Source organism: Leuresthes tenuis, unplaced genomic scaffold (genome assembly GCF_036924035.1).
Source record: "Leuresthes tenuis unplaced genomic scaffold, fLeuTen1.0.hap1 SCAF_16, whole genome shotgun sequence".
Lineage (NCBI taxonomy): Eukaryota > Metazoa > Chordata > Actinopteri > Atheriniformes > Atherinopsidae > Leuresthes > Leuresthes tenuis.
Genome location: NW_027325370.1, coordinates 20,185,917 through 20,199,336, shown reverse-complemented (window position 1 = coordinate 20,199,336; position 13,420 = coordinate 20,185,917). Strand labels below are relative to the sequence as shown.

Genomic DNA, 13,420 nt, shown 5'->3' with positions numbered 1-13,420 from the left:
CCGCACTACGGACATTTTATTACAAATTCACAGATTCGCAACATTAAGGAGCTACCTTGGTAGTTAATAGAAATTTTTTTGGGGGAGACTCTATGAATCGGTGCAACAAGGATATCTTTGGGATTCTAAAAACTTTGTTAAAATTTAACCATAGGCTCTATTTTAGTACCAAAGCTGAGAAATAGGTTGTGCTGGATTGGATCAGCTCCAAAAACTGACCCAGCCCATCCTAATTCTACAAACCAATCCCCTAACTCAGCCCAACTTCAAACACCAATCAGAGTGGGTTGTCCCGCCCACTGCGTCCCTCCATTTGATCCAATGTAAAATGCGTTGAATGAGCTCTTGCTTTGCGTGGCGAATGTGTCAACCGAGTCTACGGCGCAGCGTTACAGCAATGGTTGCCCCTTTTGTCTGACCGAGTTCCTGAATTATTCCACTCACAATGAAATGATCTGGATAGTATACTGTTTCATAAAAAAAACATCTCACTGTACTTACGCTTCCTGTGGTCTCCTCTGGGATTATCTAATGAATTAAAAATCGAACTGCAACCCTCCTGAGCTGCTGTGAGGTTTCCGAAGCACGCAGTCTTTCTTGAGGAACGTGGAGTAGTAAGTGTTTAAAACGTCAGCCATGAACTCTAATGTTAACGTTGAACGTTACTTTTGTTAGAATTCCGTTCACATTTTGACTATTGAGGACTATTTGCAGGCGTGATTCTGTGGTAATTCTAATTCTCCATCTTAACCCACTGTGCCCTGAAAACACAAAGTGACGTTAGTAGAGCCCTTATGCAAAACAAGCAAGCCTGGAGATTTTCATCATACTGCAAAACATCACATAGATTTATCGTTGCGGGGATGGAGAACTAACGTTAGCTGGTTAATGGGTCTCAATTTGAGTGCTAGATCTGAACACACATCATACCGTAGTCATGCAATCATGCATTAAACTGACATTTTGCTGAACAGTAGCTGGGATTCACAGGGTGAGGTCATTATGGAGGGAAACACTGGGGCTGAATGGTTACAGTCAGGCTGTAGTGTATGTAACTTCAAATGCTCTTTATTCGTGCTATTTATTATTACTAATATCAAAATGCTTTGTAACATTTACGTTATATATGTCTTTGTTTAGCTAACGTTTACCCGTCAACACAGCTACAGTTTAGCAAGCGCATTACACGTCTACTGAAATAAGTGAAACACTGAGCGACAGTGAAGATTGAAAAAAGGGCAATAAAATGACTTCGTGTGTATGTGTGTAGTGGCCAAGTTATGTTTAGCTGTGTTTTTTGGAAAGAGACTTAATGTTGTTGTTGTTTGCTAGCTGCTGTTAGCATGTTGGCTAATAGCGTTTGCTGCAGTATTTCATTGTGTGAGGTAAACAACAGCAAAATGCTAACGCTGACGCTAGCTGGTTTAAAATATGTGTTATGTGGTTGTCCCGAGAGGTTCCAAGCCAGTGCAATGTTGCTCTGTTTGTTAAGTTGTTTTCTGCTGCTTCCTTTTTTCTTAAGTCATGGGACGTGAACGAGCGCCAACGTACAGTCAGCTGTGTGACCGTTCCCTCGCCTGTTAGCCCAACATGGTTAAACTTAGTAAATATCATAACTGTTGACCTGAATTGCACCTGCTACTTGGAGACAAAACATAATAATTTGTCTCCCATTGGGAGAAGGGGGGGCGGGCATGATCACGTGGTTAGACCATAACCACTGTTGTAAGAAATATTCAGCTCCTGTACATAAACAAAAAAATACCAATACGGCGATGGGGGGGATACTCCAAGTGAAGTATTGCATGAAAAATACTAGATGTAGCCGCAACTTTGGGTTTAAGTATGGATTTGTTATCGACAATATTGTATTTGGAAAGCTCATTTTAGTATTTATGGTGTCAAAGCCTCATCTTAAAAGTAATTTGTACACAAGAGTCAAACAAATGCAGTGGATGGAGAACTTTCTATACTTCTCCCTGACCTGTTATGGAGTGGAGGTACTAATCAGCATACAATGGAAATACTCAAATTAAGTAAGCACAGTATTTAGGTGATGCGCACAACATGCGGGTGCGTCTTATCCACACTGGTGTTTTTGAACTGCAACAATTAAATGACACAACCAGGTATCTCAGTATTGTGCTGTATTGCATTTTTAAATCATGCTTCTCCCTTTTCGTTTTCCTGTTTCAGATGTAAACTTGAAACACTGTCTGTCCCAGCAGCTGCTGTTGGCACAATGGGGCTAGATTTTGATGTAAAAACATTCTGTCACAATCTGCGGGCCACCAAGCCCCCATACGAGTGCCCCGTGGAGTCTTGTCGTAAGGTCTACAAGAGCTACAGCGGCATTGAGTATCACCTCTACCACTATGACCATGACAACCCAACACCTGCACAGATGATACCCCAAAAGAAGAGAAAGGGGCGACCTCCTCGCGCCTCGCTGGCTTGTTCGGGGGATACGGATGACGGTGGAGGTAATGGAGGAGGAGGAGGACTTGGTCATGAAGGGAACACACCTGGCAGCCCCAACCGGTCAGACCGCTCTCACTCTCCGGGGAGAGAGACCATGACCTACGCTCAGGCACAGAGCATGGTGGAGCTGGAGTTCCAGGGTCGTATTCACCGCATTAGCATCTTTGAGAACATTGATGTGGTGTCAGAGGAAGATAGCGATGCAGACGATGCTCCGGCGTCTGGGACGGGTAGTTGTGGAGGTGGGGTGTGTAATGGTAGCGACGGTGGAGCTGGAGGCGGTGAATTAGTAGGAAGTGGAAAGGACCGTTCAGATATCCCATCCTCTAATGGAGGAAAGGCCACGCCGAAGACTGGGAAGCATAAGAGTAAAGAAAAGAAGAAGGATGGCTTATCTCATCATCACAACAGCCAGTCTGGTCCTGGAGTCAAGCTCCCAGAGGCAGTGTTTAGAGAACTGGACCAAGAGAGACCCGATGCCCCTCCTCGGCCATCATCTTACTACAGGTTAGGGAGTAGAATTGTTATTTGGTTCATTTATATTTATGTATCCAAAAGAAATGTATTGACGCATACATACATAGTTGACAGTAGTTCAAAAAACCTACTTTCAGTGCTGCATATGTGAGTAAATTGAATCTGATTCCTAATGCTCTTCTCTCTTTATTTCACTCTTCTACCGAATGCTAAAATAAGAACCACTCCGACACGCCTAATTAATTACATTTCTGTTTGTTCCCATTACTCATTGTGTACCCACATTTTACTCCTCTGTCCCATTCGGAACGTCAGGTATATTGATAAGTCAGTGGAGGAGCTGGATGAGGAGGTAGAGTACGACATCGACGAGGAGGACTACATCTGGCTCGGCATCATGAACGACAAGCGACGGCGTGACGGCGTGCCACCCATTCCTCAGGAGGTCTTTGAGTACCTCATGGACCGCTTAGAGAAGGAGTCTTACTTTGAGAGCCACAACAAGGTACCTGAACTCATATACAGAGGAAAGTTTGACATTCTCACACTGAAACATACACATATTTATTCTGCTCTGGTATGTCGTGTTCGTCTCAGGCAGATCCCAGCACCCTAATTGACGAGGATGCTGTCTGCTGCATCTGTAACGATGGAGAGTGTCAGAACAGCAATGTGATACTGTTTTGTGACATGTGCAATCTGGCAGTACACCAAGAGTGCTATGGTGTGCCTTATATCCCAGAGGGTCAGTGGTTATGTCGTCGCTGCCTGCAGTCGCCAAGTAGAGCTGTGGACTGTGCTCTGTGTCCAAACAAGGGAGGAGCTTTTAAACAGACTGATGATGCACGCTGGGCTCATGTTGTGTGCGCCCTCTGGATCCCAGAGGTAAATCCATACACTACTGCATACATATCATGGTGCCATTGAGGCACTCTGACTGTGAGAATGCTGAGCTCAGTGTCTCAATAGGCTCAGCCTCTCTGTTGTCTCATTCGCTCACAATATCAATAATAATATATATGTAATATGTGATATATAATATCACAATAAAGTGATTCCTGCTGCCATTTCTCAGGTCTGCTTCGCAAACACAGTCTTCCTGGAGCCGATCGATAGTATCGAGCACATCCCTCCCGCGCGCTGGAAGCTCACCTGCTACATCTGTAAACAGCGTGGCTCCGGCGCCTGTATCCAGTGTCACAAAGCCAACTGTTACACGGCTTTCCACGTCACCTGCGCTCAGCAAGCTGGCCTCTATATGAAAATGGAGCCTGTCAGAGAGACCGGGGCCAACGGCACATCTTTCAGCGTCCGGAAGACCGCATACTGCGACATCCACACTCCTCCAGGATCAGCCCGACCTTTAGGGGGAGTGGGCGGGGCCAGCATGGGGTCATCTAACAGCGAAGGAGAGCTGGAGGAAGATGATGAGCCCAGCATCGGCCATGACGAAGACTCCAAGGGCTGGAGCTCTGAACGAGCAAAGAGGGCGAAGGCCAAATCCAGGCTGAAGATGAAAAGGGCAAGAAAGATCTTAGCTGAGAGGAGAGCTGCGGCGCCAGTGGTGTCTGTGCCCTGCATACCCCCCCACAGGTAGGCATGCACTACATCTGCGTGGGCCTACAGATCCAAACAGCGTGTTTATTTAACGGTCAGGCCAGAGCTGTGTGGAACAGCAGGTTTTGCGTACCTCTGTCCAGTCCAGGCAGGGCAAACATGCTCTTGGACAAAAAAAAAAAGGAGGCATTGTATCTTATCACATTTTGCTTTTTTCCAGGCTCAGCAAAATTACAAGCAACTTGACTGTACCGAGGAAAAGTCAGTTCATGCAGCGACTTCACAGCTACTGGACTCTGAAAAGGCAAAGTCGCAACGGTGTGCCTCTCCTGCGGCGGCTGCAAACCCACCTGCCGTCACAACGACACGTTGACCCCCATCCACCTCAGCCCACCACGCAACTTCCTTTGGTAAATCTTTGCACTCGTATCTGTACATTTCTACTCATCACCTTCATTTATCTCAACAGCTTGAGCACGATATTTATTTACACACACACACACACACACACCCCACCCAATCAGCCTCCATATCCACCGCTCAGGGGAAACGAGTGGATGTGGGTTCCCCAGAATGACCCCTTTTCCACTAGAGCAGCTAAGGCTTGAGCTGGACATACTGAGGGATGTGTGTAGGGGACGAGAAGTTATCCAGGATGTTGTGTCCATCCTGTAAACCTTGCAGCCCCAAACCCGCTCCATGCTGTCCGAGGTGGAGAAGCTCATTAAGCTCTGTCTGGCCCTGCCCATATCTGCCGTCTGCATCCGAGCGCTCTTTCTCAGCCTTGTGCAGGCTGAAATCCTGGCTGTGCAGCACCATGAAGAGAAGAGACTAACACATTTGGCCATTATGAACGCTCACAGTGGCCTTATGGATGAAAGCGATGTCTTGACCCTGCTTAAAATTTTCATCAGTAGGTCAACTGAGAGACGGTTCACTTTTGGAAATGCACGAAAGCCCTGAGTCATGAGTGCAGACTTTTCTTTTTTTCATTTGTGGTGTATTTTATGTGCTATGCCTGGGTATGTTAAGTATCGCTGCTGAATAATCGACACATTCAGGGTTACAAATAATGCTGTTATGTTCCTTATATGGCTTGATTTAGTTACAATAAAGATGCCTCAGATCTCAGAAAATCGTTCCGACGTCCGTGGATGTGTCCCAGCATGGTGATGGGTTTGTCCTGTATTTGTTTCAGAGGGACAGCGAGGAGAAACAGACGGCCTTAAAGGAGCAACTGAAGGCATGGCAGAGACTGAGGCACGACCTGGAAAGAGCGAGGCTGCTGGTGGAGCTCATCCGCAAGAGAGAAAAACTCAAGAGGGAGACGGTGAGGCAAAATAGATACTAGTAATAGAAATAGTACTGCAAAGATTTTGACAATTAAAATGGCAATTGTCGGTGTGAGATATAGAAGAGTGTTTATTCTTCATCTCTTTTATTTCTGTTGGAGTGGGTCATATTACAAGCACACCTTTGTGTTACTACACACATTTCTCTGTGTATTTGTTCAGCTGACAGGTGTACGCTGTTTAAAGAGTTGTGTCTGTGTTTAGATTAAAGTGCAGCAGATGGCGCTGGAGATGCAGCTGACTCCCTTTCTGGTTCTTCTGAGGAGCACGTTAGAACAGTTACAGGAAAGAGACACAAACAACTTTTTCACTGAGCCCGTACCGCTTGAGGAGGTGACTGAACACATAAGACATTTACAAATTCATCTTGGACAGTTTGTTAAATTACTGTCATTAGTTTTTTTTGTTTAGATTCATTCATTTTTAGAAATTAAATCTGATAATGCAGGTAAATGTATGCCATGTGTTTGTGTCCTATTTACAATAGAACCTAAATGATTTTTTTAAATTACAGCCCATCTCATAGATTAATGATGGTACATTGACATTATGCTGAAGGAAACTTTTCCCATATAGTCAAACCTGCAGCCATAATTTGATGTCATGCATCTTATGTGATTGCTTCACTCTGCTCCCAGGTACCAGACTACCTGGAGCACATCGACACTCCTATGGACTTTCAGACCATGTGGAATTTGCTGGAGTCCCATCACTACCTCACTTTCGAGGCCTTTGAGTCCGACTTTGGCCTCATTGTCAACAACTGCCTCAAGTACAACGCCAAGGACACGGTGTTTTATCGTGCTGCCTTGCGGCTCCGAGAGATGGGCGGTGCCGTCATGAGAACGGCCAGGCGCCAAGCTGAGCGGATAGGATTCGATTACGAGACTGGCATGCACCTCCATCGTGAGCCAAGCCCAGACAGTCAACGTGACCAAGAGAGAGACAGAGAGCGGGAGAGGGAACGTGACAGAGACCGAGACAGAGACAGAGACCGAGATAGAGACCGAGATAGAGACCGGGACAGAGACAGAGACAGAGACAGAGACCGGGACCGGGACAGAGACCGAGACCGAGACCGAGACCGGGACAGAGACAGAGATAGAGACCGAGACCGAGACCGAGACCGGCCGTTGTCTTCTAATGAAGATGGTAAGTGGTCCTCTTTCATTGGTTTTTGGAAGTTTTTTTGCATGCCAAAACATTTTTAGCATGACAGAAAGAATAAATGACATGCAAATATATCGTATGATATGTTCTCGTAGATGCACTTATTCAGGCATATTTTCTGGTAGTAAAGGTAATTATATAACAACTGTCTTTCTTTTTCATCAGTCAAAACTATTAGCCACTTGGAACTAGCCCACACGACACCACTGGCTTGCTTCCAGTCATTTTTGACAGATTTTACAATGATTTAACGCCCCTTCTTGTCTCTGTTTAAAGTACTTAAAGAACTTGCTCTCCCTGCCTCTCACAGAGCTGCTCCTGCTGGAGAACAGGCGGCAGCTGCCTCTGGAAGAGCAGCTGCATTACCTGCAGGCACGTCTCGATGAGGTCAGCTCAGGGAAGCACAGTATTGGTCAGTCCCGCAGAGCCAAAGCTCTGAGAAAGGAGATCAGCGTGATCAAGAGGAAACTTGCGCACCAGCGAGAGGGAGGCTCCAGCATAGGGAGCCGGGAGTCTGTGGGAGACCGGGGTTCCTCGCTTCCTCATCACTCATCATCTGCAGGGCACCACGACGAGGGGGGCGAGAGCAGCAGCCAGGAGATTGGTGGAAAGGGTGTGTCCTGAAAAAATTATTTATATCATTTTGTGCTTGATGTGAATGTTTCTGGCTGTAAAAGGAAAGGAACACCCTAAATCTCTCTCCATTAAAACTTCCGTGTGTCCTCATCTGCCCCAGCACCAGAAGTTGGCCGTCGGACATCAGTCCTTTTCTCCAAGAAGAACCCAAAAATATCCGGACCCCCCAAGCGGCCCGGACGCCCTCCAAAGAACCGGGATGCTGGTTATGCCGGAGCAGGGGTGAGCCAAAGCCCAATCGGTCCCCCACAACTGGCCCTGCTGTCGCCAAGCAGGCCGAGGAAGAGGCCCCGCAGCCCTCACACCAGCTCCAGTTCTGACAGCGACAGCGACAATGACGACCTGCTGCCAGGTGCAGAAGGCAGCGCACAGTGCAATGCTAATAATATGGACTTTCTCAGTCCAAGTCGCAGGCTCACTCACTTTTTTTCTGTCTCCTACCCTCAGGGTTGCCAAGCAATGGTTTTGATACAGGAAACCAGCCAGTAACCGAAAGCTTCCGTGTGTACAGAAGTGAGTCTCGTCTCCCTCGTTCAAGCTCAGACTCTGAGTCCACAACCAGCAGCAGCAGCAGTGCAGCCTCTGACAGGACCAGGTGATTACTTCACACAAACTGTGTTATCAGCAAAACAAAGAACCTTCTGAAAAGTAAAAGTTGGCATCTGCGGTAACAAAGCCACAGACTTGACAGCTATCTCTGTTGTAGTTTCACTGAAGAGATACGTAGTTCAATGCCAGCACTTGAAGCAAACTCATCCGTTTTAACCCCCGAATACTTGTAATAAAGCCCTGCGTCCTAATATTCGGGTTTTAATTTTTACGCATTTATTTTTTCAGCACAACTCCCTCGAAGCAGGGCAGAGGAAAGGCTTCTTTCTCTCGCTCCGCCTTTCACGAGGACAGCAGTGAGGAAACATCAGGCACAGAGAATGATTCCTACTCAGTTGGAGGATCGCGGAGTGTTTCACATTGTAAGCACATTCTTATCCACTGAAACCGCCACGATGTGTGTGTGTGTTTCATTTCTGTTTATCTCCACACCGACTGTTCTCAGAATGATTTCCTAATTCATCTTTTTGTTACTATCGTGGTTTCTGTAACAAGGCTGGTGTAACTGCAGGATTTAGATCACCAAGAATCAACATTTTTAGTCACCGGAACTTTGTTCTTAATCATTTTGTAATTTGTCCAGAGCTGATTTTTATCAAAAGAATGTAAGGGTTTGTGAAAGCAACCATCTTTGGAGAGCTCGACCTTCTCATTTCTACCTCAAATAAACGAGCCAGAAGGGCACTCGGAGAGCAAGATTTCCCAATCCCTTTTTGCTGTTCTCAAGAAACCAGCGGGGACCCTCGCCCAAATTTGATAGTTTCTACGTTTGCCTGTGCTACTTTCATCAAATTCAAAAGCAGAGGTTTCTGCATAATGCAAATGACAGACAACCGGGACTAAAAGCACATCTTCGTCTTGGTGAACAGATCAATCGGAATGGATTCCAAAATGCAAAATATAATACAAGATATCAAAACAGAACTGCAGCGAGTAAAAGATGTAGCGCTGAGATACAGTTCCCCACTCTGTGGCTGGTGGTTCAAAAGCAGTCGGTAAAAAAAATGTTTACATTTTCGCTTCATGTTTTGACTGGAGGCTGATGAAGCCACCAGACTGCATGAAGGGGAAATGAGATGTGCTAAGAGAAAATAAAGAGATCTTATTCATCGTGACAAAACCTGGCTTGTGTAGTTAAAATGACTGTAAAACACTGGTCAAAACAATTAAGTAGCTGCCCAACAAGCCCGGTTTAACCGGACACGGATTTACTCCCCCTTTTTTTTTTGACCAGGTGGATAAAGTTTTGGTTGGGCTGGTGCTAAAACCGGTTCTAACTTGATTCTTGGTATGAACCGGCTTGATTTTTAAACCGGCCAGATAGGCCACAACGGACCCATGTTCTTGCGTTACTTTAAACGTCTCTCCCAGTGCATGTTTGTCCCCCCCCCCTGTGTGTTTCTGTGGAAGGCCACAGTTTGAGAAAACCGTTTAACCTTCTAAAAATAACAACAGCTTCCCAGCAAACATATGACTTCATATCACTGGTCTAGTTTTTGAAAACCATTTTAAGCAGCTGCTTTCTGTTTTGGACCCTCTTTGCAAGTGTCAGTTTGTGGATTTATACCAGATATTTTGAGCGGTATAAAAGGACCTCAGACAGCAGCAGGAACATGAGAGGAACACTGATCTCATGTGCACTCGCTGCTGCTTTGGCTTCACATGCTGAGGCTCAGATTGTTGTTGTTCTCTCTTGAATGAAGCGGACTACATGCTGGACTGAATCGGTTTGTTTTTTAGCCCCGGTCACAACATTTCAGTTTCTCCGGCAGGTCTCCACAATCCCACCCAAAAAGAGTGGTGCCAGTGTAGCGCAGGTTTTTTATGGTGCTGGAGCCAGAGCTTTGGTGGTTGAAACAGAAAGAACTGATTCATAGTAAGGCTCTGAGCCAGAACCGGAACTACTTTGATGGGGAAAAAAAACAAACAAAAAACCTCTCAGTGACTGACAAATTTCAAATGAAAGATACAAAGTTTCAAACAATGTAATGACGTAACCAGCCACTCTTTGGCAGAGAGTGAGATTGTATAATAGTGACTTATTTCCTTCGTCGTCAGTGGTGCGTGGCCGGGAACGGTCCGGATGCTGGATGACATCTGATGACTACTCTTCTTTGGAAGCTCTGGACCTGGTGTGGGCCAAGTGCAGAGGTTATCCCTCATATCCGGCTCTGGTGAGACGCACCATTTTAGTTCCAGCTGTGGCAGACTGCAGCCATGTGAGCATAGTTATTTTCTTTTCTTCTTGGATGCGTGTATAATCCTCTTAATGCCACCGTTTGTCTGCAGATAATCGACCCAAAGATGCCCAGGGAGGGGGTGTTTCACCGGGGCGTCCCGATCCCCGTTCCTCCTTTGGATGTGCTGAAACTTGGGGAGCAGATGACCCAGGAGGCCAGGGAGCACCTGTTCCTTGTCCTCTTCTTTGACAACAAGAGAACTTGGTCAGTGCTCTGGATCTTTTATCTTTCTTTTCTTTTCAGATTGCGTTGTCAGCAATCCTTCTTAACCCATAAAAAACCTCATGCAGCACGTGGGTGCACCAGATCCCATGTTTGATAGATTTAAGACTCGCTTCATTTTTTTTCTCTTGTGTTTATTTGTGCCGACTTTCTGTGCTCGTCTCCCAAAACCATTGAGCGATGTACAGAAAAAAATACACGACGCAAGCAAAATAGGCTATTGATGTTACTGGATGTCGGCACACAAATAAGTGAGAGGCAGAACTTCAAAGACAGCTGCAGCACTTGTGCCGAAGCGCAAGATGACAGAACATTGAGCAGAAATAGGGCAGACGTGGTTTTTGAGAACTGAAGAGGATGGAAAGAACACGTAGCATTTTAGGTCATCATGTGCTGTGCGTGACTTATGCTCAAGGTTTGCTAACTCTGAAGTGGGGGGGTGTGGGAAACTTGATGCCAACAGCAGGTGCTTATTGCATTCTTCATGCTCCCCTAAGGGGATTATCAGAAGTTTGATCATATAACACTGTGCAGGAATCAGGAGCGCTACATGCAACAGGAAACAATGCTGTGCCTTCAGAGAAGATTTTATTACACTTTAACAAAATATTGACTCCTTTTTCCACGTACTGCCTGATATGCGTTTGTTGTCTTTGGGCTTTTGCTTCTAAATTTCATGGCAATATTACGTGCATTCTACCTTTTGCTTGGAAATGTTAAGGCGGTAACGAGCGAGTGTGTTTGTGCTCTCACAGGCAGTGGCTGCCGCGGTCGAAGCTGGTGCCGCTCGGCGTGGACCAGGAGCTGGACAAGGAGAAGATGCTGGAGGGGAGGAAATCCAACATTCGCAAGTCTGTGCAGGTGGCCTATCACCGCGCCATGCAGCACCGCAGCAAAGTGCAGGGAGACCCCAGCAGCGAAACCAGTGACAGCGACTGAACACAAACACACGTGCGCACAAAAACGATATCCGGGTCCTCGGCACGTGTCCAGGATCGCAAAGAAAACCGTGCCAGTGAGAAAAAGCAGCTACTACTTTGGCCCCAAGATTCGCACGCCCATGCACACTAAGCCCTATTTAATCTGATGTGTAAAATATTGTATTTAAGAAAATTGAAGAGAAAAAAAGCGATATTGATAATAATGGTGGACGATATGCTGTGTTTGGAATCATGAATCAAAACAGTCCTTTGTATGTGGTCGATATATGTTTAATAAGATGAAATGAGGTAATGTTATACTGACTCAAAAAACACAAACAACAAAAAAAAAGAGCAGAGCATTACACCATGATGCATACACAAGTCTGCCTCGCCCCGTCCTCCTCACACAGTCACACGTGTCAGCGTACGTTTGAACAGGGAAATGCATGTGTGGCGTGTTAAAGGCACACACTGTCGGCATGGCTGTGAAATGCCACCTCACCAGCACATCTTCTTCACCCCCCCCTCTCTCCAAAAGGAAGAAATTAAAGAAAAAAAGAAAGGCCTGGTGCTAGTGTCTAATCTCTTGTCAGAGGAGCACAAAGAAAGACTGTTGCAGCCTGAATGTGGGCGAACCAACGTTACTGTAATTTATTCCAATGACTTCTTGATAACAAGATCCACACAATTGTCTCATCATGGACTACTTCTAATCACTCCGACTGCACAAGATGTTGTTGTGCGGTGTTTTTTTTTTGGTTTTTTTGTCTGTCAGTCCGTGTTGTTTTTTTTTTGTTTTTTTGTTGATGCCTTTGTTAACATATACCTGTCACACGGGCCACTAGTCAGTCAATAATGAGGACTTAACTGAAACACGATTGCCTCACTGTCTGTGTTAGTTTCAGGCTGATGGCTTTAGAACTTTTATATATGCAGATAAACAAAAAACAAAACCAAGTTTAATAAAAAAGAAAAATGATTTTTTTTTTTAAATCCTGGGTCGTGTTGTAGTCACTGTTGTCCGTCAGTGTTCTTTAAGTTTTTCCTGCCAGTCGGGTTTCTCGCCATTTTTTTTTTAAACGCTGCCAATAACTACGTGCCTTGCGTCTGTTCTTCTGTGCAGCCTTTTCGTTTTGATGGCACTCTGCTTAACTCGTAAGCTCTCCCCGATGTACCTGAGAAAAGTTGTGGCAGTGCAAACAAACGGGAGTTGCAGTTCACCCTCGACTCTCTTTTACCGAGCTCAAAGCACTCAGAAGGGCTCACCTGACAGCGTACAGTTGCAGCCATCGAAAAGCCTTGAAGTGGCTCTGCAGGTTATCTGCCCTCTGCTCGATTTCACAGCATGCAAGGCGCAGTCATTACTTGCCAAACAGCTTTTACAAAAGAAAAAAAAATCATCCCACGGGTATCTTACGTCGGTGTGGCTGCAAGTGTGACATGCCATGTGTGACATGCACGAGGCGAAAAACGTCAGCATGTTGGTCACGTTTTATTCAGCAGGATATCAACGGCGTGTTAATCAGTTTTCATGATCAATACCTCGGAACTTTATCTGAAAGTGTAACCATTTAAGCCACACGATGGGCTGTGCTGTCAAGTGAATCTAATGTGAATGCGCCCTCCACCGAAATCAGTTTCTGATCACTGGTTCCAGAAATGATAAAGACCCAAAATGAGCACCCACACACACCACAAACTCTTTGTTTTTTTTGTTTTTATTTGCACTTGCAGCTGAGATAACCATCCCTCT

The 13,420-nt window shown here is 45.7% G+C and overlaps 1 protein-coding gene across 2 annotated transcripts; it reads left to right on the top strand.

Annotated features, from left to right (window-relative positions):
• Nucleotides 1-369: 369 nt before the first annotated feature.
• On the top strand, nucleotides 370-12,621 carry brpf1 (bromodomain and PHD finger containing, 1). Of its 2 annotated transcripts, none has more exons than XM_072366441.1 (16): nucleotides 370-614; nucleotides 2,197-2,988; nucleotides 3,274-3,463; nucleotides 3,556-3,843; nucleotides 4,034-4,551; nucleotides 4,736-4,925; nucleotides 5,714-5,845; nucleotides 6,072-6,200; nucleotides 6,506-7,019; nucleotides 7,348-7,650; nucleotides 7,774-8,025; nucleotides 8,121-8,268; nucleotides 8,511-8,644; nucleotides 10,341-10,456; nucleotides 10,572-10,726; nucleotides 11,500-12,621. In XM_072366441.1, exons 2-16 carry the CDS (start codon nucleotides 2,243-2,245, stop codon nucleotides 11,681-11,683), a joined length of 3,999 nt encoding a protein of 1,332 aa, XP_072222542.1. In that variant the 5' UTR covers nucleotides 370-614; nucleotides 2,197-2,242; the 3' UTR covers nucleotides 11,684-12,621. The 2 variants fall into 2 exon arrangements, with proteins under 2 accessions (XP_072222542.1, XP_072222543.1); XM_072366442.1 differs by lacking the exon at nucleotides 370-614 and adding an exon at nucleotides 679-1,047.
• Nucleotides 12,622-13,420: the final 799 nt, after the last annotated feature.